Raw genomic sequence first — 25,313 nt, 5'->3', positions numbered from 1 at the left:
TTTGGCAGAGGCAGGTGTGGTGAATCATCCACTTGCATCTCTAAGGGACACGGAGGGCCTATAAGTTGTACTTTAATTTACGCAACAAGCTCTTTCTAGCGCAATCGTACCAACAGATACGCTAACCGTTAAATCACTCAAAGTTTGATCACCACACAGATGGAAAAAAATAGCTCGCCTTGGTGTCAGCTTGCCCAGGAGCATATAGTACAAAATAAAGTGCACATTATTGCTACATGTATATCTTACACCATGGGAAACAATACAGAGGAATACTCTTAGCAATTATTTGCTAATAATTTTTCAGGCGAATTGCTAGTAAATTTTAGTAGCACGACTGCACTACAGGCATACCCCACTTTTAAGTACACAAATGGGGTTTATTTACTAAAGCTGGAAAGCGCAAAATCAGGCTCACTTCTGCATAGAAACCAGAGAGCTTCTAACCCCAGCTTGTTCAATTAAGCCTGGCAATAAAACCTGGAAGATCATTGTTTTTATGCAGAAGTGAGCCTGATTTTGCGCTTTCCAGCTTTAGTAAATAAACCCCATTGTGTACTGAGGAGTGGGGTATGCCTGTACTTAAATCCACCTATATGATTCATATCCACTCCTTGAAGTATTCTTTGTAATATATATAAAAAACTAATAATAATATGGAATATGGGACTCCAATATCACAGCCAATGACTGTAATCTAACACGTTAAAGAAAACTGGCAGTACAGTACATTTTGTTAAGATAGATCTTGAATACACCTGCCTATTGTTGGAACATTTTCAACATGCTCCTCCGACAGAAATTTTTAAAATATGAATATCAAATCAGTGTAGACCGTTTTAGGAAGAATGCCAAATGCAAACTCGGAGCATTCTTTCCCATGAATCCATGGAGCTGGGACATTCGCTCTCGTCAGACTAATCTTGACCCTGGAACCGTGTTTCAGTTACTGAAGTAATAAGATTAATTCTGACAATTTAAAAACAGCAAAACAAAGATGCCTAGATAAAAAAAAAAAAAAAATACAGCCCTGAACAGTTTGGCTTTCTCCTTGTAGCTTTGCCATGGGTTAATTATTCATTAAACTCAAAAGTACCCTTTTAAAGATGAAACCCTATCCACACGCCCCCGGCTGTTAATTAGCAGGGGTATCCCTAGACATAACCAAAGCGTTTTTCATTTTTACAACTCGACAGTCTGCTACCAAGATAGATATTTGCCAGCACACTAAGGATTGGCACAATGTGGCGTCCAAACGGGTAGTTTATTGCAAGATCACAACACAAGAAAAGTGCAACGTTTCGGAGTCACGCAGGACCCCTTCGTCAGGCATGTCATTACATACCTGACGAAGGGGTCCCGCGCGACTCCGACGCTTGTGTTATGATCATGCAATAAACTACCCGTTTGGAATACACTTTGTGCCGATCCTTGGTGTGCTGGCAAATATATACCTTGTGACTTGAACCAGTATCCAGCTGGTTATTGCTAAAGCCCCCTAATTTTGAGAGCTTATACCAGGAACGTGTGTGATGGGAATATGAAACATCACAGTCTCTGCTCTGGGACGCACAGACTTTTTTTTCTACTGCCCCTAAAAGTGTGTGTGTATGGACACATAGGCCAACATGGAGTGTCTTTTAGAGGCAGTAAAAAAAAAACAGCAGACACTCCTAACAGCAGCTGTAAAAACGTCCTGTGGTCATGAGCCCTAAAAGTGCAAAAGTGCAGCCTTAAGACCCTGCCTCCAGCTGATTGGTTCTCTCTAGTACAACCCAACTATGCTTGCATTGAAAAACATGCAACACTTCTGTAGGCGGGCTGTCCTGTACTAAAGAAAGCCAAGCAGCAGGTTCTAACAGAGGGGACACCCATTGGGTGGATGTAAAAAAGATCTCCACTCCAAACACGGAATAATTTATTTAGGCATAGGCATGGCTGCGTAATAAAATGTATCCAAGTAAGAACAAGGGTATGTGTACACAAAAGTTCTGTCTGCTTCATGTGAACTTCATACAGCTGGATGGTTTTGGATAAGCAAGTATTGCCATATTTCAAACCACCAAAATATTCAATACTTAATTATGATACTGGCATATTCATATGGACGGTATTGTACTACAAGGTTTTATATCCCATCTACTTAATGTTAATGTATGAGGCTAGCCAAATAAATACATTTGACATAATTTTTTTCAACGTACATTACACTGATGACCAACAGCTTTGGTTTTGTGGTTGACAGACTAAAACAAGGCAATACAGAGCCCTTTTTAGTAAAAATAAATAAATATGAAAAACTTGAATGGAGGTCAAAAGTCTGATTGTGACGATCACCCAATCACGTTTCCATGCAGAGCTGAAAACAATGCATACAGATCACTGAAACTGGGCGGATAAGTGGCCAACACGTACTTGCAAGTGTTTAGTTGCAGTAGGGGAAAATGGTAAGATGGAGGTTCATTTGAAATTTAGGACCAGAGGTTTTTATGTTGAAAATAGGCATCAAACCGTGAGATAGCGTAATCCTGAAAAAAAAAAAAAAAAAAAGAAGGATACGTGTTAAAATGAACAAGAATGTTACCTGCCTCACTCGCCCACCATTCTGTTTAGTTCTGCAGAAAAACGTTGTCATTTGCTCTGTTAAAACCAAATTATTGTGTGCAAGACCCCTTTCACACTGATGCACTATAATGCTAAAAATAGCCCCTGCAAAGTGCCCCGAAAGAGCAGCTCCGAGGGCTTTCACACTGGAGCGGTGCGCTGGCAGGACGTTCTAAAAAGTCCTGCTAGCAGCATCTTTGGAGCGGTGTGTATGTCGCCCCTCCCCATTGAAATGAATGGGCACCGCGGCTATACCGCCGGCAAAGCGATGATTTGCGGGCGGTTTTAACCCTTTTTCAGCCGCTAGTGGAGGTTAAAAGTGCCCTGCTAGCGGCCGAATAGCGCCGCAAAATTGACGGTATAGTGCCGCTTTAGTGCCGATGCACCCACCACCCCAGTGTGAAAGGGGCCTTAATTACAGTGTTGCAAGTACTCCGTTTAAAGGGTAGTTCCACTTTTGCAGTCACATTTGAGACACCCCCCCACAATCTTTTTCTGTTCCCATATAGCGTGCCTAAAATATATTTTTAAAAGGGTATTTTTTTTTTTTTTTGTTTAACTACTTCCAGTAGGGACTGTTTCACCCCCATTTAGTCATGGCCATTTTTCAGCGCTGTCAAACTTTGAATGGCAGTTACTCAGTCATGCAACACTGTACCCAAATTAATTTATATCTAATTTTTTTTTTGAGTTTTTGGTATACATTTTTGTAAATAAATTTGGGCCAAAATGTAATCTGCTACATAGCTTTGTTAAAAAATAACCCAAATCAGTGCATATTAGTCTGTGTGAAAGTTATAGAGTCTACAAACTATGGTGTATAGATACACAGTACTGTGCAAAAGTTTTAGGCAGGTGTAAATAGTAGGGTTAGAAAATGGAAAGTGGTGTGACCGCCCTTTGTCATCAAAACAGCATCAATTCTTCTAGGTACACCGTCGTACAATTTAAGGAACTCAGCGGGAAGGTTGTTTCAAACATCTTGGAGAACTAACCACATATCTTCTGTGGATATAGGCTGCCTCAAATCCTTCTGTCTCTTCATGTGATCTCACTTCCAGGACACTCTGTTCTTCTTTACACTGAAGATGGTTTCTAATGACATTGGCTGTATGTTTGGGGCTGTTGTCTGGCTGCAGAATAAATTTAGAGCCAACCACATGCCTCCCTGATGGTATGGCATGATCTGCCTGTATTTCTCAGCACTGAGGACACCATTGATCCTGACCAAATCTCCAATTTCTTTTGCAGAAAAAACAGCCCCCAACTTAAAAAAGGCACATCCACCATGTTTAACTGTTGTCTGCAGATGCTCTTATCGTACTACTCTCCAGTCTGGCAGTGAACAAACTGCCTCCTGCTTCAGCCATAAATGTAAAATTTTGACTTAGAGGACCAGCTGCCATTTTTCTGCACTCCAGTTCTTATGTTTCTGTGCATAGTTGAGTCACTTAGCACTGCTTCCAGGTCAGAGGTATGGCTTTTTGGCTGCAATCTTTTAAGACCACGAAGGCCACTTCTGGCCATAGTTCTCCAGATAGTAGATGGGTGCACCTAGGTCCCACTGGTTTACAGCAGTTCTGTGCTAAGGGCACAGCTAGACATCTGACGTGGAAGGGAAGCAAGATGGGAAATAAGCATGATGTCTCATCTGCTGCATTAAGTTTCCTTGGCCGACTACTGCATCTATAGTCCTCAATATTGCCCGATCAATATTGTCCTTAATGCTGAGAAATACAGGCAGATACTTATCCATCATCTCATACCATCAGGGAGATGTGCGATTGGCCCCAAATTTATTCTGCAATAGGACAATCACCCCAAACATGCAGCCAATGTCATTAAGAATCATCTTCAGGATAGAGGACGACAAGTCCTGGAAGTGAGGGTTTGGCCCCCACAGTTCCCTGATCTGAACAGGGTTTGTCTGGGATTACATGAATAGATAGGATTTGAGGCAGCCTACATCCACAGAAGATCTGTGGCAAGTTCTCAAAGTTGTTTGGAACAAACTACTTGTGGCATTCCTTCAAAAACTGTGTGCAATTGTACCGAGAAGAATTGATGCTGCTTTGAAGCCAAAAGGGGAGTCAATTTAAATTAAAAAAGGTCTTCTGTTTACTCACTTTGTAGTTTGTAAATTTATAATAGTAAACAAATAAAATATTTTTGAAAGCACTTACTTTACAGCATTTCTTTGCACCTGCCTTAAAGTTTGCCTAGTACTGTAGATGCTGCCCTGTAAGACTTGAGAAAAATGTGAGCACACACACAGTATTCTCTGTTGTAAAGTATTTAATAAAAGATGTTTATAGATGCATTTAAATTTTGAAATTCTATTATGATGTAGTGCAATACTAAATTACTGCCCCATCCTGACCAAGCAGCACCTGCCACGAAACACGTTGATGGTGGACCCAGAAAAGATACCCGGGTGTCTAATCCCGGGTGCTTAGGTGGCGATTTATGTACTCATCTTTTATATGAATTTTAAGTGTCTTTTGGTATATCATGTTAATAGATATAATCAATTGTATACTTTTATAAATCTTGTCAGCCTCATTGTGTATCTCTAAAAGTCTGATTTGCGCAACATTTGTTTCTCTTTTCTTTTTTGGGTATGGAAATGATGTGGCACAGTGGCAGTATAAATTGGTCAATAGTTGTGAATGAATAAATCTGTCACTCCGACAGATGGACTTGTAGCTTGCATGAACAGTGGGTGCACGGATTAGCATAACCCTCATTAAATTCACACTGCCTACAGCGCTGCAAATGACAGCCTCTAGCAGGAGCCTGACACTGCACCAGTGATCAGCTGATCACTGGTGCAAAACTTTGCAGGCTCTGGCTTTAAAAAATAATAAATGCACATTTTTTTACCTGCAAAATGTGTAGCCTTTACGATTGAAAAAAAAACGAAACAGAAGATTCACCCACTTTACTGTATTAAAATTAATTGATGCATTTAAAACACATACTTACTAGGTAACCAAATTCAATAGTTGACATTTTTGCCTGCAGGATAGACCAGAGACCCCAGAAGAAATGTGAAGCTAAAGCAAACCTAAAGCAGTCAAAATATAATTACTGGTGAGTAGAACTATTAACATATCAAACATACCTTTCATAACATACACTGAACATTTAGTGATCACATTATTTTAAATACACCTGTTCATTAATGCAAACAACCACAAACTAGATTATGTGTCTATACACACACACAAAGCAAACATATAATTAGACTCATTTGTTTGATTAAACATCACAATGGAAGGATTTGTGAGCTAAATGGCTGACAAGAGTACAATTTCCTCCTAGACAAGAAATTGTTAAAAAAAAAAAAAAAAAAAAAAAAAAATCTGATCTCCCGTGAGTCTTACATACTACAGGCTCTGGAATTTACAGCAATGCTGTGAAAGGCGATAAACATTCAGAATGACAGATCAGCAGGTGAAAACACCTTGTTAATGAGGAGAATGGTAATGGTCAGCTAGAAGTCCACAACTGCTGAAACATCTATGCCCTACAACGGTGGAGTGTGCAAATAAAGGGGATGTTGGACAAAGCCACAGTGGGAGGGCAGGCATCTGACCAATCCAGAAGTGTTTTGATCTGAGGATTGTTTAGCCACCATAGCTCCTGAAAACACTGATGAACACGTGGTACAAAAGTTCATCTCGCGCAAAGGACTTTGAAACAATTCATTGTTAAAGCCTCAAATGCATCTGTGTTTTGGGGGGAAAAGCCTCCACCCTCTTCAGGGCAGCCCGCTGACTTTAGGGGTCATCACAAGGCACTAGTCATCCTCAAGCCTGAACAAAGGCCTCCTAGTGCAGTCGGTCACGATTTTAACAACTACTTTTTGACTACGCTATAGCCAAAAGACAGCAACAGCGCAGTCCTCCAGTTTTGGCAGAGTGTCCATCGACATCCTCCCAGAACCCCGCCTCCAGCACGCTACCTGGGGCGTGCTCTGTGAAAGCTGTGTCTGTTGGACACAGCTGATCGCAGTAAAGGACCAATCACTCCAAGCCTTTACTGTGTGATTAGCTGTGTCCAAACACAGCTGATTACATGTAAAACAGACTTTCCAGTTATAAGCAGTCATTTGCTCACATGCTACATGGTACAGCAGGCACACATCAGGCATATGAAATGTTGGGGTAACAAATGCTTTAAGTGACAAAGGCATGTAAAAATCTGTTGAATATACCAGGTGCATCTCAAAAAATTAGATCATCAAAAAGTTATTTTATTTCAGTAATTCAATTCAAAAAGTGAAACTTGTATTATATATATTCATTACACACAGAGTGATATATTTCAAGCATTTATTTATTTTAAATGTTGATGATTATGGCTTATAGCTAGTAAAAACACAAGATTCAGTATCTCAGAAAATGTAAATATTGTGAAAAAGTTCATTATTGTAGTCTCATGGTGTCACACTAATCAGCTAATTAACTTCCAGCTGGTTTCCTAAACCATTACCACTTTCATACTGGGCCTATTCTGGCACTCTTCTCCTACATCATTTTTTTTGCTAGAAAATTACTCCCAAACCTATATGTTTTTTAGCAGAGACCCTAGGGAATAAAATGGTGGTTGTTTGTTATTTTTTATGTCACACATTCATGAATTAAAAACAAACAAACAAACAAACAAACAAACAAACAACACACACTAAAGTCAGCCCAATTTTTTTGTATAATGTGAAAGATGATGTTAGGCGGAGTAAATATATACCCAACATGTCACGCTCTAAAGTTACACACACTCGTGGAATGGTGCTAAACTTCGGTACTAAAAATCTCCATAGGCGACACTTTAAAAAAGTTTACAAGTTAACAGTTTAGAGATACAGAGGAGGTATTGGGCTAGAACTGTTGCTCTCGCACCAACGTTCCTGTCGATACCTCACATGTGTGGTTTGAACGCCGTTTACAAATGTGGGTACAACGTACATATGTGAGCACACAGGGACACAAATGTATACATTCCTTGTAATAGGAATAGGGCATGACAGGTCCTCTTTATAGAGAGATCTGGGGTCTTTAAGTCCCCACATCTGTCCTCTAGGCAGAAAAGACAGATCAAAAAAAAAAACTTCTCTGCCTTTTCAGCCAAGTACACAGCAGTATTTACGTCTCCCAGGCAGGACTTGACGTCATAATGTTGCGCCTGGGCTTCCAAAAGGTCAGAGAAACTGCCTGCGGCAATCTGGTCTGGTTAACTTCCACTGCGGATTTTTTTTTGGCTTGCCAATCGCACAGGCGAGCTGGTAGAAGCACCAGAGGGATTGGGAGGGGACGCAAATGCAGGCACCCTTCAGATATCTACACTCAAAGTCCAAGACGTCATACGATGGGGTTGGGAAGGAAGTGATTAAATAGCCTCTCAGTCTGGTTCAGTAGGTTACACCATCACTGGGAAGACTGCCGACTTGACAGTTGTCCAGAAGACAGTCATCGACACCCTCCACAAGGAAGGTAAGTAACAAAATGTCATTGCTAATAAAGATGGCTGTTCACAGTGTGCTGTATCCAAGCATATTAATGGAAAGTTGAGTGTAAGGAAAAAAAAAAAATGGGTGGTAGAAAAGGCAGGGATAACTGCAGCCTTGAGAGGATTGTGAAGCAAAGGCCATTCAGAAATGTGGGGGAGAGTCACAAGGAGTGGACTGCGGCTGGTGTCAGTGCTTCAAGAGCCACCACACAGACATATCTAGGACATGGGCTTCAACTGTGGCATTCCTTGTGTCAAGCCACTTCTGAACCAGAGACAAATGTCAGAAGAGTCTAACCTGGGCTAAGAAAAAAAAAAAAGGGGCTGGACTGTTGCTCAGTGGTCCAAAGTCCTCTTTTCAGATGAAATTAAACTTTGCATTTAATTTGCAAAGAATATAAGTTACACAAGGTCCAGTGTGAAGTTTCCAGTCAGTAATTATTTGGGGAGTCATGTCATCTGCTGGTGTTGGTCCACTGTGTTATATCAAGTACAAAGTCAGCGCAGCCCTCTACCAGGAAATTCTAGAGCACTTCATGCTTTCCTCTGCTGACCAGCTTTATGGAGATGGTGATTTAATTTTCCATCAGGACTTAGCACCTGCCCACACTGACAAAAGTACCAATACCTGGTTTAACGATCATGGCATCACTGTACGTAATTGGCCAAGAAACTCGCCTGACCTAAACTTCATAGAGAATTTGTGGTGTATTGTCAAGAGGAAGAGGAGAGACACCAGACCCAACAATGCAGACAAGCTAAAGGCTGTTATCCAAGCAACCTGGGCTTCCATAACACCTTAGCAGTGCCACAGGCTGATCGCCTCCATGCCACACCACATTGATGCAGCAATTCATGCAAAAGAAGCCACGACCAAGTATTGAGTGCATACTATACTGGACATGCTTTTTAGTAAGCCAACATTTCTGTATTAAAAAAATAATCTTTTTTTTTATTGGTCTTGTGTAATATAATTTTCAAAGATACTGAATTTTGGGTTTTCACTATCTGTAAGCCATAATCATCAAAATTAAAAAGAAAAAATGCTTGAAATATATCACCAAGTATTGATTCTATACAATATAGGAGTTAGATTTTTTGAATTGAATTACTGAAAAAAAAATTTACTTTTGGATGATATTCAAATTTTTTGAGATGCACATGTATATTCCTTGCTAAAGAACATGATTTTTTTTTTTTTATCAAGTTATGAGTAAAATTCTGCTGTAACCTGTCTGAGGTTAAAAAGTTATGGTTGATCTATATTACATATTTAGCATAGATAACCATACTTATAGAAGCTCTGCTTTCTACTTACAGGGCTCAAAGTGGTTGCGATTTACTGTCTCAGGAGTCATTCAACTCCGTTATGAAATGTGTGTTTTTTTCAGTCAGGTAAACCTGAACCATCACATTGCCTTTGTTTCTTATTCCAGCAGGTGGAGCTTTAGGAATTGTTTTCACATATTCAGGCTCCATCTTTGCTGAAATTCCTGTTTACAAAACTATGGCTCAGTCTGAAGTTACATTAACCACTTGCCGACCGCGCACCGCAGTTATACGTCCACAAGGTGGCTCTGCTGGGCGAGAGCACGTAATATGACGTCCTCTCTTCCAGCCGCCACTAGGGGGCGCGCGCGCGCCGCCGGGGGCGCTCGCCCCCGACTCCCGTACGTGTGCCCGGCGGGCGCGATCGCCGCCGGGCACACGCGATCGCTCGGTACAGAGCGGGGACCGGGAGCTGTGTGTGTAAACACACAGCTCCCGGTCCTGTCAGCAGGGGAAATGCTGAACTTCGGTTCATACAATGTATGAACCGAGGATCAGTGTTTCCCCTAGTGAGCCCCCCCCCCCCCCCCCCACAGTAAGAACACACCCAGGGAACATACTTAACCCCTTCCCCGCCCCCTAGTGTTAACCCCTTCACTGCCAGTGGCATTTTTATAGTAATCCAATGCATTTTTATAGCACTGATCGCTATAAAAATGCCAATGGTCCCAAAAATGTGTCAAAAGTGTCCGAAGTGTCCGCCATAATGTCGCAGTACCGAAAAAAAAAAAAAAAATCGCTGATCGCTGCCATTACTAGTAAAAAAAATATAATAAAAATGACATAAAAATACCCCCTATTTTGTAAACGCTATAACTTTTGCGCAAACCAATCAATAAACGCTTATTGCGATTTTTTTTACGAAAAATATGTAGAAGAAAACGTATCGGCCTAAACTGAGGGAAAAAAATGTTTTTTTATATATTTTTGGGGGATATTTATTATAGCAAAATGTAAAAAATATTCATTTTTTTCAAAATTGTTGCTCTATTTTTGTTTATAGCGCAAAAACTAAAAAACCGCAGAGGTGATCAAATACCACCAAAAGAAAGCTCTATTTGTGAGAAAAAAAGGATGCCAATTTTGTTTGGGAGCCACGTCGCACGACCGCGCAATTGTCTGTTAAAGCGACGCAGTCCCGAATCGCAAAAAGTACTCTGGTTTTTGGGCAGCGATATGGTCCGGGGGGTAAGTGGTTAAATGGAAGAGGTAGGGAGAGGGAATTTGTGATTTTTTTTTTTTACTTTAAAGGGGCTGTAAAGGTAAAAAAAAAATCCCCCCTAAATAGCTTCCTTTACCTTAGTGCAGTCCTCCTTCACTTACCTCATCCTTCCATTTTGCTTTTAAATGTCCTTATTTCTGAGAAATCCTTCCTTCTTGTTCTTCTGTCTGTAACTCCACACAGTAATGTGAGGCTTTCTCCCTGGTGTGGAGTGACGTGTTCGCCCCCTCCCTTGGACTACAGGAGAGTCAGGACGCCCATTAACACACAGCTCCTTTCTCTATCTGCAATGTAGAGAGCGTCCTGACTCTCCTGTAGACCAAGGGAGGGGGCAAGCACGACACGCCACACCAGGGAGAAAGCCTGGTGTGGAGTTACAGACAGAAGAACAGAAAGTGAGTATTTCTCTGAAGAAAAAAGGAAAATTGAAGGATGAGGTAAGTGAAGGAGCACTGTGGAGAAAAGAGAAAAAAGGAAAAAAAAAGCAAAGAAGAAAAAAGGAAAAAAAAAAAGCAAAGAAGAAAAAGAAAAGAAAAGAAAAGAAAAGAAAAGAAAAGAAAGAAAGAAAGAAAGAAAGAAAGAAAGAAAGAAAAGAAAGAAAAGAAAGAAAAGAAAGAAAAGAAAAGGAAAGAAAAAGGTTTTAAACAGGCAACGAAAATGGCCAACTAAAATTATGCACTATTGATGTTTAAAATAAAGAGTGGGGAGATACTGATCCCCCGACCACAATTAATGCATTTTCTTACCGGTTCACTTCAATAATCATTGCCTCCGCCTGAACATGCCGATCCTCCTCGCTGAGCGCTGGATTATTTTCCATCAGGTATGAGTGGAAAAAGTGAAGCTACCATATCAAAGAGTAAAATAGAAGAACAAAAGTTAAAGTGCAGCACACTAATCACCATACCAATTCAAACTAAGCGGCTTTTTTTTTTTTCCTAGTGACATTTCCCTGGAGACCCAATTGCTCAAGTTGTTCTTGGGTTTTCTACAGAGTGCTCCCTCACTGCCTAAACCACAGAAATGACACTGTCACTACTGACTTGCTACCATTGAGCAGCAATTTGGCAATAAAAGAGTGACTTTCACGACTAATAATATATATGTTTAACCACTTAAGACCCGCACCAAAATGCAGGTAAAAGACCAGGCCACTTTTTGCGATTCGGCACTGCGTCGCTTTAACTGACAATTGCGCGGTCGTGCGACGTGGCTCCCAAACAAAATTGACGTCCTTTTTTTCCCACAAATAGAACTTTCTTTTGGTGGTATTTGATCACCTCTGCGGTTTTTATTTTTTGAGCTATAAACAGAAATAGAGCAACAATTTTGAAAAAAATGCAATATTTTTTACTTTTTGCTATAATAAATATCCCCCAAAAACATATATAAAATATTTTTTTTTTTACTCAGTTTAGGCCGATATGTATTCTTCTACCTATTTTTGGTAGAAAAAAAAATCTCAATAAGCGTTTATCGATTGGTTTGCGCAAAATTTATAGCGTTTACAAAAATAGGGGATAGTTTTATTGCATTTTTATAATTTTTTTTTTTTTTTACTACCAATGGCGGCAATCAGCGATTTTTTTCGTGACTGCGACATTATGGCGGACACTTCTGACAATTTTTACACATTTTTGGGACCATTGTCATTTTCACAGCAAAAAAATGCATTGTTTATTGTGAAAAGGACAATTGCAGTTTGGGAGTTAACCACAAGGGGGCGCCGAAGGGGTTATGTGTTCCCTAAAGAGTGTTTACAACTGTAGGGGGGTGTGGCTGACGTCATTGATTGTGTGTTCCCTAAAAATAGGGACGCACAATCGATGACAGCGCCACAGTGAAGAACGGGGAAGCCGTGTTTACACGCGGCTCTCCTCGTTCTTCAGCTCCGGGGACCGATCGCGGGACTGTAGCGGCGATCGGGTCCGCGAGTCCCGCGGCCATGGAGCTTCGGACCGGGTTGCGGAAGCGCACCTGCGACCCACTGCTGGGCTTTACACAATCACGTACAGGTACGTGATTGTGCCCAGCGGTGCAATTCTGCCTACATAAATCATCATTAGGCGGTCCTTAAAGCGGGAGTTCACCCATTTAAAAAAAAAAAAAAAAATCTCCCCTTAGCTTCCTGCTCGTTCGGTCTAGGGGAATCGGCTATTTATATTAAAATATGTGCAGTACTTACCCGTTTTCGAGCTGCATCTTCTTCCGTCGCTTCCGGGTATGGGTCTTCGGGAGCGGGCGTTCCTTCTTGATTGACATTCTTCCGAGAGGCTTCCGACGGTCGCATCCATCGCGTCACTCGTAGCCGAAAGAAGCCGAACGTCGGTGCGGCTCTATACTGCGCCTGCGCACCGACGTTCGGCTTCTTTCGGAAATTCGTGACGCGATGGATGCGACCGTCGGAAGCCTCTCGGAAACCTGTCAATCAAGAAGGACCGCCCATTCCCGAAGCCCATACCCGGAAGCGACGGAGAGGATGCGTCTCGTAAACGGGTAAGTACTGCACATATTTTAAAATAAATAGCCGATTCCCCTAGTAATAACGAGCAGGAATCTAAGGGGGAAAAGTGCCCTCTAAGGGTGAACCCCCGCTTTAAGTGGTTAATTTAAGCAATATTTTTTGGTATTTTGGCGCAAGCAACAAATCATCCCTTTGACCCAATTTTGACTTCAACAAGCTTTGTGATCTTTCACAGCATACCCAAAATCCACAACATTGTTCCAAACCTCCACCTTTTAACATTCACAGGTCATCCAGGTGCTGGCTCCAGAGTCGCACTCAACAATTAGCTTGTCTTGATACTTTATGCCATTACCAATAAAGTAGCAATCTGTAATTAGCTTTTCTTAATACTTTATATTATTACCAAAAAAAGCAGCGGCATACATGTAGTCTCCACCCAGACTACACATATGCAGCTACTTTATTAGTAAAAAAATAAAGTGTCAAGAAAAGCCAATGAGTGCCACTTTATTGTTAATAGTATGAAGTATCAAGACAAGCTAATTGTTGAGTGCGACTCATCTTATATTTTTGATATCATGTTATATAAGCTAAGGTTTGTATTGTTTTTTAAGCATCCATTCACACCGGTGTGACTTGTCATGCAATTTGAAAAGTTTAAAAATCGCATGACAAGTTGCACCCCGTTTGTGCCTATGGAACTGTTAAAATCGGTGCAACTCCAACTTTTACTGGTTTGAAAAAAGGTTCCTGCACCATTTTTGGAAATTTCATGATCAACTTGCATAGACATGAAGTTGCAGATGTCAGCAAGCTGCACATGAAATCAAACTGACCGTCATCTTTGAAATAATGCTGAAGTAGTGAGATTTCAAAGCCGCATTCAGTGTGAATGGGGTGTCACGCAAACAGCAAACAACTTTAATTATCATGGATATGTACCTGCTGCTGTCGGTTTGGGTAGTTGCTCAATTCTGCTTTGTAAAATGGCCACTCATCATGTTGATAATTGTATACCCATTCACAAAAGTGATTCCCAAAGTCAAATCCTCTGTAGGGGTTGAAAAAAGAAGATAACTTTGTCATGCACAGCATAAACATGGTGAGCGCTCTCCATTTTTGATATAAAATACAACATTAGTTGCCTTTATGGGCACCAATACTGCTAGCATTGAAACATCCTCCTGTTCATTATTGTGGTTAAGAAAAGCTTATTGATTTTGTGCCAGCATTGCGGCTCGTGACAACCTTGTATTCCTGCCAGGCCTCCAATATATACACAAGTCTGGATATGTTAGGAAGACAAATACCAATGTGGAATTTTCCAAGCAAACCAAATAGTCGTATAGCTAAAGAGAATACACAGGCCGGAGAGTCTCAATTTCTGGTTTTAACAAACGTTCTCAGCATAGGTTAAGTCTTCCAACAGCTGTTTATGGGGGTTTATACATATTGGGGTATTCATAAAGAAACCCTAAACCATGGGAGTCTGACTATTCTAATATAAAATATGTTGATATAGAAATGAGCACTTGTTTGTATAGTTAATAATGCAAAGTGCAATAACCCAATGTGATCTTTCACTAGTTTAGGCGCACTACAAGTACATACATTCCTTAAACAGTGCATCTCCTTCCTGCTTAATCATATTGGTTAGTGTTACCATAAAGGTAGTTCTTATAAACTGAAATAGCTATAAAATAAATAGCAGCCAATTTCTGAAACGCAGCAATCTATTGAGTATACACATATCAAAATGCAGCCGTTTCAGCAGGAACCAGCCAAATTGCGGTGTGTGTTTGTTCAACAGAAGGCAGTCTAAGGCTGTAAGAACAATAGGACAGCGGAGGAGGGGATTCCCACATTCACAACATTTTACGGATACAGAAATCTCCTTTTTCGTTCAACCTCCTAGCCGAGCGAAAAATAAATCTTGCTTATGTCTCTGTGCCAATGTAAATGTAGTGACAAACCGCTAATATCCAAACTATGTGATTGAAGGAGCTCCTTCTCTCTCTTCTTAGAAAATCTCTCTTTTTGAGTCCTGCATGTTTAATACCGATGCACACAGAATCTGGTGCAGCTGTGCATAGTAACCAATCATTTTTATTGTCAAAGCTTTATTGAACACACTGAAGTTAGAGGCGGATTGGTTACTATGCACAGTTGCTCCAGATTCTGTGTGAACCAAGTTTAGCAAATCTCCCCCAAAACAAAGCAAATGCACAAGTTAAAAAAACTAAAAAGTGAGAAACCCACATACAGAATGCTTTGTTTATGAACAAGTTGTTCACACATTGGAAAATGTTAAAACAGAACAGTGTATTTTAAAAAATGGAGCAAAGCTATACCCTACAGGTACATGGAGCGGTTATTAAATATCAATTTTTTTTATTAAAAAATGTTTGGACTAATGTAGAACTATTGGCAATTTTTGTTTAATTTTGGATAGACACTTCCTGTCCCATAGCCAAATCGAAACAAGAGGAAATGTCTTGGGGTCCCCCAGGTCCCCATAGGAAGATTTCCCCTTTATTACTTTTAAAGGTCCTGTTCACACTAACGTGCATTAAAATGGAGAGGAGAGAGAAAGAGAAAGAGGGAGGGAGAGAGAGAGGAAGAGAGAAAGAGGGAGAGGGAGAGGGAGAGAGATTCTTGTAAGGCTGGCCAGTATAGCGACTGCTATCAAACAGGACTGGCCACAGATGGACCGAAATTTGCTGAACTGGCCGAATTTTAATCAATTTGTGGCTAGCTTAAAGAGGAACTTTAGACCTGAGTTTTAAAATGGTCGGACAGACACAAATTTGAATGTAGAAGAAACAGGTTTGGTCTCTTCTGCATTAAAGTTACTTACCTGCCTGACTTCCCTTGTACAGCGAAAAAAAATACAAAAAGTAAAAAAAAAAATTCTACTTAATAGACTTGAATTCGCGCTTACATGTCTCGATATGGGTTGTTAAAATGCATACATTTAGCATTTTAATGCAACACATTGCACATGACACCAGCATTGTGGTGTGAACAATTGTTTTCGAGGTGTCCAAGCAGTGTCCACCACTGTTCTTTCAGTGCAGTAAAACGCAGGTCAAAGCATGTGTGTGAACCGGACAGAATATTACTGCACTGATAAAGCAAAGGGGTAGTACTAGATGGAGCTAATGTGGGAAATACCTATGCAGGAGAAGAGAATTTAGCTCACCTGTAATTGTAGCTGCTGTATTCAAAGTCAATGAGCATGAGCTTATCTGATGGGTGGGTCGAACGAGCTGACAATAGCAGAATATTTCCTGAGAAAGATACTTGCTGTTAAAGGTTGAAAATAAATACACACTAACGTCTACAATCAGATCCAACCAATTTCACAACTTTCTAAAAATGACACATGCCGGCAAATTTCAAGTCACCCATATAGTGTAAATGTATGCTTGGTATAAAAAATAAAAAAAAATGTACACTGTTATACAAGCTGTACACTCACTACTTTACCTATAATAAAATATTTGAAAAAATGTGGTGGAGTATACTCACCTTTGAGGCAATTGTTGTTATGGTGCGAAACGCAGTATGATGGCAAGAAAGAGGGGGTGTTGTGTATGCTTAGTGTCAAGTGGGACTTCCTGTCCCGCTTTCGCCTAGGCGATGCCTCCTCTCTGCAATCTTCTGGGACACGCGACAGGTACCAGAAGATTTGCGCATTCGCAGTGCGCGCCCGGCCGTGAAGCCGCAAGGTTTCACGTCCAGTTACCCACAGTTCCAATGGAGGCGTTGAGGAGAGGACATAGCAAGATGGCAGCAAAGGTGTTGCATTGCCTGACCTATATAATCAAATACAAACAAGTGTCTACTGCCCCTATCTATAACTGGTCTGTTGCAGCAAGGAGCTCTGGGAGGGCGACGTATGCCAAATGCAAAGAGATTTACAAATGTGTGCAGACTAAACTCCTGTTTTTAACGCATATTGTTAGACAGGTCAATTTGGTTGGTAAGTTTGAGCTTGAAAATCTATTTGCATTTGTTTGACATATTATGTCACCCTTCTAGTGCTCCTTGCTGCAACTGGCCAGTTAAAGGTGGGGGCAGTGGTCACTTGTTTGCATATATATTTTATAACCCCTGTATTATGCTCTATAATCAGGGGTGCCCAACCTTTTGAAGAGCGAGGGCCACTTAAGTGACTTGGTAACCGGTCGCAGACCACAATGAGCGGAGCGGACGGATGACAGATCTGTGTCCACTCCGCATATGCAGAGCAGACAGGGACACAGCCCACTATACTCTATGGGCCCTCCTATCCGATCAGACAGAAGTGGATGGATCCCCTTCTGTTTTTTTTGTGGATTGGAGGTAGGTGGGTGTAAATTAACACAAGTCCATTTACATCTGCCGTTCCATAAAGGTGAATGGAGGGTCCAACCAATCGTGTGAAAGAGGCCAAAGGCTGCTTTCACAACAATGCACTGCAGTTTACACACACCGCGGATGCAGAGCAGTGCACTTGTGTCTTTGCTGCACTTTGCCATAAACCTCTATTATTTCCTGCAGATGTGGCGCACTTTCTGAAACCGCACCAAACACACAGGTAATAACAGAAGCCTATGGCAAAGTGCCACTAACCCTGCAGATCTGTTCGAAAGCAGCCCAATAACCACTGCAGAACAGATATTCCCAGATATACATGGATTTTAGTAATAAGCTTACCGTCAAATAACATTCTTCCATTCAGTTATCGCCGGCTATTGCTGTCACAGGCAGAGTGCATTTGGTATCACTCTGCTTGTGACATGAGTTGGTGCCATACAGGAAGCATTGGCTTATGGGGCTCTGCTCCACAGCCGCTTGCTTCCTCTACTGCAGGCTTCATTCACAACATTTATGCTCTGGGATGGCGGGTCGACAACCTGTGTTCTGAGCAGGAGGTCGCGGGCACCCCTGCTCTATATTATGCGCCTTACTGCGCATAAATCTATCTTTTTTGGCTTGTATAGATACAGTGTATCCCATGGGCCGGTAGGTTTATTCCCACTTGGAGATCTTTTTTCTTGCTGGCATTAGTTGTGGTGTCTATTATCTACCATTTCAGATATTATGTTTAAATCATTGTTTAATAAATGGTGGGGTTTTTTTGTGGCTTTGTGAACCATCTTACCAAAATGTTATTTATTTACAAATGTGAATGTCATCATCTATGATATATTTCTTTTTGTCATATATTTTTTAGTCCGAGCTATATAGTACCCAATTTATGTGGTCCTGAAGAAGCAGGGGGATCCTGCGAAACATGTAGACCAGCATACTATCAAATTACTGACCAATTTAATTCAAACAATGTATCAGCTTCATATTTTTACTCTGTACTGTATGGTACACACTATGCTGTTTTAATGTGATTTTTAAACATGTAATCTAATAAAATTTGTTAAGTTGTTACACAAATCCAGTGTGGACTCCGTTCTCAAAGGCATATTTAAAGTCCTGTTCTGTCCTTCTGTTGAGTTTTTGGTAATGTTTAAATTTGGAATGATGCCAATGAAAATTTGAATAATAATATCTATAAATAGCATCCCACCCCAGGATTGGAATTTAATCATTTAAAAAAACAAAGCACACTTATGCCTAGTACACACAATTGTTTTTTCCTTCGGGAAAACTGCCATGTTTTCCTTTGGCCGGGAAAACCGGTTTAAAAAATTAGAAACTCTTTTTCTCGCCACGAATCGCAGCGTTTTTCCCCCCGCAGTTTTCCTATGAGAAACACTGCGAGGGAGCATACACACGGCCGGTTTTCCCGACCAAAGTTATCCTGGCAGTTTTCCTGTCGGGAAAACCGGCCGTGTGTACAGGGGAAAAGGGATCGAGCCGGTTCCCGGTTTTCCCGGTGGTCTTTTGACCGTCAGGAAAACCGATCGTGTGTACTAGGCATTAAGCTTATTTTTGTGGAAAACCGGTACAAATCAGTAATAGATAATAGTGATTCAAAGAGGCTTTGTTACCTTCCTGAACATCATTGTGGCAGAACACTACAGGAGACGGCGTGGATTCCAAAAGGAGCCTATACAGACAGATTGGTGTAAACCATTGTTAAATGAGAAATTAACAACATTAGTGAACCACGTGTAAATTACTGACTTTTGCTGCCAATAAGCACTGATGAACCATAAAAAGTTCAGATTCAGAATACTTTATTAATCCCAAAAGGAAAAAATTACTAAAATACAATAACATTCAACCATGCACAACAAAGATCACAATAAGAAGACACAACAACAAGTACCAACAACAGCAATACCACATAAAACTAAATTAATACTGTAATCAACTATACCATCGCATTAAAAAACACAACATAGAATAAAAAACAGAAGATCAAAAACGACAAACATGCAAATGACACCACTTTCTCCAACATTACTCAAAAATCATTACATCAACAAATTACAAAAACATAAAAATCTGGATCATAAACCAGCATTCAATGGACTACACAGGCTGTTTACTGATGAGGTCCTGGCAACTTAAAGTAGAACTACCCTGTAAATGCAACCCCCCCCCCCCCCATTTTGGAGTAAAAGACGGTTATAACCCCTGTTGGTTTATTTTTTTGCCATCTATGCTCAATTGAGGAGATCTTCCTTAATTTCCTGTCCCATAGCCAAAACATAAAGTGAGAGGAAATCCCTGCAAATTATTGGAAACATTTGGGGACCCCAAGTCATCAGAACTAGTCCCTCATTGGAAGATTTCCCCTAGATTAGTTTACTTTTCTGGGGACAACCCAAAATTTGGGATTTTCTTTTACTTTCAATGATAAATGGTAAACAGGACAAATAGAGAGGGGAAATCTCCCTAATGGGGGCACAGACAGCAATAAAAACCTGACAGATGTCCTTATCCCTCTACACTATCCAAAACAAAAGAAAACGTGTTGCCTTTACTTATACTCTAATATGCTGGGTTCAGTCAGCAATACTAGGAAGGCAAGCTAGGTCTAGACACAATAGTACTTATTGTATTTGCAAAGCGGCCGCGGACCCGAATTGCCGCCGGAGTCCCGCTATCGGTCCCCGGAGCTGAAGAACGGGGAGAGCTGTGTGTAAACACACCTTCTCTGTTCTTCACTGTGGCGCGGTCATGGATCGTGTGTTCCCTGATATAGGGAAAGGCGATCAATGACGTCACACGTCCAGCCCCGCCCCCCCTACAGTTAGAAACACATATGAGGTCACACTTAACTCCCAAACTGCAATTGTCATTTTCACAGTAAACAATGCATTATTATAGCATTTTTTGCTGTGAAAATGACAATGGTCCCAAAAATGTGTCAAAATTGTCTGATGTGTCCACCATAATGTTGCAGTCACGAAAAAAAAATAAAAAATAAAAACCGCTGATCGCCGCCATTAGTAGTAAATTTTTTTTTTATAAAAATGCAATAAAACGATCCCGTATTTTGTAAACGCTATAAATTTTGCGCAAACCAATCGATAAACGCTTATTGCGATTTTTTAACAAAAATAGGTAGAAGAATACGTATCGGCCTAAACTGAGGAAAAAACTATTTTTTTTATATATATTTTTGGGGGATATTTATTATAGCAAAAAGTAAAAAATATTGAATTATTTTCAAAATTGTCGCTCTATTTTTGTTTATAGCGCAAAAAAAAATAAAAACGCAGAGGTGATCAAATACCACCAAAAGAAAGCTTTATTTGTTGGAAAAAAAAAAAAACGCCAATTTTGTTTGGGAGCCACGTCGCACGACCGCGCAATTGTCAGTTAAAGCGGCGCAGTGCCGAAATCGCAAAAACTGGCCAGGTCCTTTACCTGCATTTTGGTCCGGGTTAAAAACATAAAACGTGTACCACAAATAATTTGCACTTCCTTTTAAATATACTATATCTGTTGTCTACAGAGCCAAGAAACACTCTGTACCAAATCAATAAAATAAAAAGGACATTACAAAATTAAATGCATTCTAGCATAAAAAATAAAATAAAAAAAAGATACAATCTGTAAATAATTTCCATAGATTTGCTAGTGCCACAGTCTGGTTTCAGACGAATCCAATATTCTCTGTGGAGGAGTGTATAATAAAGCTACCATTTTTAATTAGCTGACACTGTATAAAGATAACCTCTTTATTCCTCCATCCCACAGTCTTTGAAGTCTTGTGAGACTTCACACACAAATCTCAGTGCAGCTGTGACTAAAGAGGAGAGAGATTGCTGATATTACAAGGCCAGCATACTGAAACTCAGCACTGTTTAACAGATCAGCCTTGAGCTTTGTCAAGGGGCAACAGTGGTATGTAGCAAGTAAAGCCAGCTCTTATAACAAAAGTAATATTTCACACATATTGTGTTCTCTGCACAGCTAATAAATCAATGCAGCTTTGGAGCGATTGCATTTTTTCATACAGTGTCCCCTCCTAAATTTTACAAATATGACTGGAACATGAACTAAAAAAAAAAAAAAAAATGTGCAGAGATTAGAAAAGTAAAGATCCATTAAATTCAAGTGAGGTATGTTGCAATCTTACTTCAGTCTCTTAATTTCTTCCTCTAAATGTAAGCTCTTCAGCTTGTTGAACTTCTCCACAAGATGGGCTCTCGTAAAGGAGAGAGAAGAAATCTGAGACATGTACCTAAAAAGGAACACAAAACATAAGAGATACATTGGATCTATGCTTAACAGTAGAAGCCATTTTGGAGGGCAAACATGACCCGATTTTTGTGCTGTGCCAATTAAATTTTTTAGTATGTTTATGCTGTGCCATCAAAAAAAAAAAAAAAAAAAAAAAAAATGGCCTTTAATTGGGCTATTTGCATACAGCATTTTACTTGCAAATGTGACTTAAAAGCGGAGGTCCGGTTAGAAAAAAAAATAAAAAATTAAAAGTCAGCAGCTACTAACACTGTAGCTGCTGATTTTTATAAGGAGACTTACCTGTCCAGGGTGCCCGCGATAAAGGCAGCCGAAGCCGAGCAAACGCTCAGGTCTCGGCAGCCCTGCCGCCATCCTCAGTGAGGGAATCAGGAAGTTAAAGGAGTTGTAAAAGAACATTTTTTTTGCCTAAAATTAATTTCTGCAAGGCAGACAGAATGGTGTAATGATTCTGTTAAAAAACGAGTAAAATACCTATTAAATTCCTTCATCTATATCACCTCCGGCGTTCTAGTTACTGTTCTCTCATTCACTTTCTGGTTTGCGTTCATGTAAGAACTACATTTCCCAGTATGCATTGCGGCACGCCCAGTAATTCACACCTCCTTAAAGTCTCTAACATGTAGAGAGCGTCCTGCCGCACTGATGAAGTTCCCAGGAGGGGGCGAGCACGTCACTGACCACCGCAGTAAAGCCTCCCTTCACGGTGGTGAGTAACAATCAGAAAAGCAGGAAATGAACAGAACAGAGAAGAAATAGAGCAACTTCTGAGCAAAAACGAACAATGAGGAAGTGAAAATAGGAATGTCACCACCCGATTCTCTACTGCGCATGCGCGAGCCGGGCTGCGCGACGTGAATGGAGGATGTCTCCTGGGACACACACACACACACACACACACACACACAAAGGTTCCAGAAGACACTGCTCCACCATTCCACAGGAGGCAGCCGAGAAACAGAAGAAAGAAGACGGACCGCCTAGCAACAGGCACTTCAGGTATGTATACATTTTTTTTTTTGCAGCATTAAAAAAAAAAAAAATTCTTGGTGGAGCTCCGCTTTAATCCATCAATAGGCTAGGTTACAATTTTTTTCCTGAAGGCTGCGTACACATGACCATTTTTTCACGACGAGAAAAATGCTATTTTTTAAATTGGTAATTAAAAACGATTGTGTGTAGGCTCCAGAGCATTTTTCTCGACGTGAAAAATGGCCATTAAAAATGTAAAACCTTTTTTTTTTGCCAATTTTTTTTATTGCTGGCAATTCTTGTTTTTACATTCAGCTGTCTGATGAGTCATCAGCGATACACATTAAAAGACAGAAAAAAAAAAACAAAAAAACCTCATGAAAAACGCATGCAAAAACGCATAAAGAACTGCACTCACTAGTTTTAGTAAATCAACCCCAGTTTCTACCAACAGGCAACCATACCTGATGCCAATATAATAAATTATACATTAGAGGATGACAGTACATACGAGAACTTACTTCTCCATAGTCTTAAACAACCATACTGGCTTCTTGTTAAATGGCATCACCATCTTGTGGAACCTGGAGAGCTTGGCTGCAATCTCACTTGAGATCTCTGGATCACGGAGCTCTGCGGTCACCAGTCGTCGACTCTAAATATTAGAAAAAACATAAATACAAAATAGTTGAACATAGATTTTGCAGATACTTCAGGAAAAAAAAAACAACTAAGGCACGCATTCACTGGGATAGGACTTCTTTTCGATGGCTCCTAAATGGCCATGTTGGAACCCGTCCGTCCCAGAACTAGCTTCTAAAAGTCAGTTACTGGAAAGGCTGTGGGAATCCAAATGACATATCTCCTTAAATTAATCATTTCCAAGGATGCCAAATTAGCATTGCTTTATTTTCCGATCCCCGGCCCGTTTTTCTACCTGCAGAAATTTGCCACATACCTATTCATTGCAGCCAAACATGCAATAGCTAGGGCCTGGAAAAAAACAAGTTAGACTTACCGATAACGGTATTACTACGAACCTTCCAGGACAGCACACCTGAGAGATGAGGGCTCCTCCCCACAGGAAACACAATCAATTGACAGCTTGTTAGAAATTCCCCACCATTCCCCTTGATCCCCAGTATGTAATAAAGTAATCCTGAACTGGTTCACAAAGGACATCTTTCCACCTAGCGTTTAGCTTATCTTTCCCCCCACATAGGGCGGGAAGTAGGCCTGCCGTCCTGGAAGGTTCATAGAAATACCGTTACCGCTAAGTCTAACGTAGGTTCTCTCCTATCACCTTCCAGGACGGCACACCTAAGAGGATAATAAAAGGAAACAACAGGCCTACTTTAGGGTGGGACCCCCCCTGCCTGCCAGGCCTTTCTGCTAAATGTCAGATTTTGACTTGAATTTTTTTACCTCCACTCCCTAGTGTGTGATGAAGGTATCCTAGCTGGATCATGTAACTACCCTGCAGGTCTGCTCCACCTATGCCCCTGCCTTCTCTTCGGATGCAGGATCTAGGTGGCATGGGCTCTTAAAGATAAAATCTGAGAGCCCGTGAATTTTTTTAAGATAGAAAGATTGACTGTGTCAACATTCTAGCAATCGTGGTCAATATTGTCTGTAACTGCTGCATAGGACCACCAAAAAGACTAATCAGAGATTTGTTCTGTGAAACAAGGAACTACTTTGGTCAACAAAAAACATCTGGTTTTAAACCACTAGAGTTCAGGAGAATTTTTTTTTTTTTTTTTTTTTTTTATATTGAAAACCCTGTGGCGTGCATAACACAGCCCAAAAACTTCACCCGGTGCAGGAAAAAATGTGCACACACAAAGAGTGAAACACAAAAAAAACTGACGGGTGCATCGTCAAATGGTCCTCCGAAGAGGACCCGACCCTGATCCCCCGGGGCGTTAAGCTCCTGGCAGGGACTGAGGTAATCCGTGGTCCGTGCAGCCGAAGCCGACACAAACCCAACTTCCTTGGAGGGTCTGCCGAAAAAGAACCCTCCTCGGTGAGGCTCCCCTGTAGGGAGACCCCATGAGAGCAGGCGAACTAAGCCAGAAGGCCATGTCCACCTACTCCCAAGACGTTCAGGGCAGGCCCGAAGACCAGCACCCTACTAATCACACACAAGGTGTACAAAAGGGCAAAAAAAAAAAAAAAAGACAAAGTGACACACACGGGGTAAAATAAAAAAGAAAGTGGGGGAGAAGGAAGGTGGGAGAGGTGAATAGAAAGTGACCATAGTGCAATACGATGGCCGGCCCTCCGGCCAGGAAACAAAAAATCCCCATGTTCTAGCCAAAAGGCTCGGCCCTAGAGGCAGGTGTTAAAAAGTGTGTTGTGGAGATCGTGACCAAAGTGCCATAAGGCAAGTGCCCCTCAAACACTTGTGTAATGTATGGCACCCCTGGACTGCCACTCCAGAGGCACTCTCTCCACAGGCTTTTCAACGGACCCTGACCTCTGGCCCGGATCAGCAGCACCCTTCCCAGCCAGGAAGGTAGGAGTTCAGAGAGATTGGGGAGA

At 40.9% G+C, this 25,313-nt stretch overlaps 1 protein-coding gene across 1 annotated transcript in view; it reads right to left on the bottom strand.

The window, feature by feature from the left end:
- Positions 1 to 1,901: 1,901 nt before the first annotated feature.
- Positions 1,902 to 25,313, bottom strand: part of CHKB (choline kinase beta) — a 49,328-nt gene continuing 25,916 nt past the window's right edge. Inside the window, exons 4-11 of the mRNA XM_040343148.1 lie at positions 23,291 to 23,424; positions 21,673 to 21,777; positions 19,127 to 19,185; positions 16,336 to 16,423; positions 14,076 to 14,184; positions 11,413 to 11,510; positions 5,590 to 5,671; positions 1,902 to 2,528 (exon numbers count right to left, since the gene is read on the bottom strand). Coding sequence (XP_040199082.1) covers positions 2,472 to 2,528; positions 5,590 to 5,671; positions 11,413 to 11,510; positions 14,076 to 14,184; positions 16,336 to 16,423; positions 19,127 to 19,185; positions 21,673 to 21,777; positions 23,291 to 23,424 — 732 coding nt within the window. The 3' untranslated portion in view covers positions 1,902 to 2,471. The remainder of the gene's footprint in view (positions 2,529 to 5,589; positions 5,672 to 11,412; positions 11,511 to 14,075; positions 14,185 to 16,335; positions 16,424 to 19,126; positions 19,186 to 21,672; positions 21,778 to 23,290; positions 23,425 to 25,313) is intronic.

The sequence above is a fragment of the Rana temporaria genome, chromosome 3 (assembly GCF_905171775.1).
Source record: "Rana temporaria chromosome 3, aRanTem1.1, whole genome shotgun sequence".
NCBI lineage: Eukaryota > Metazoa > Chordata > Amphibia > Anura > Ranidae > Rana > Rana temporaria.
This window is presented reverse-complemented; position numbering and strand designations above follow the sequence as displayed.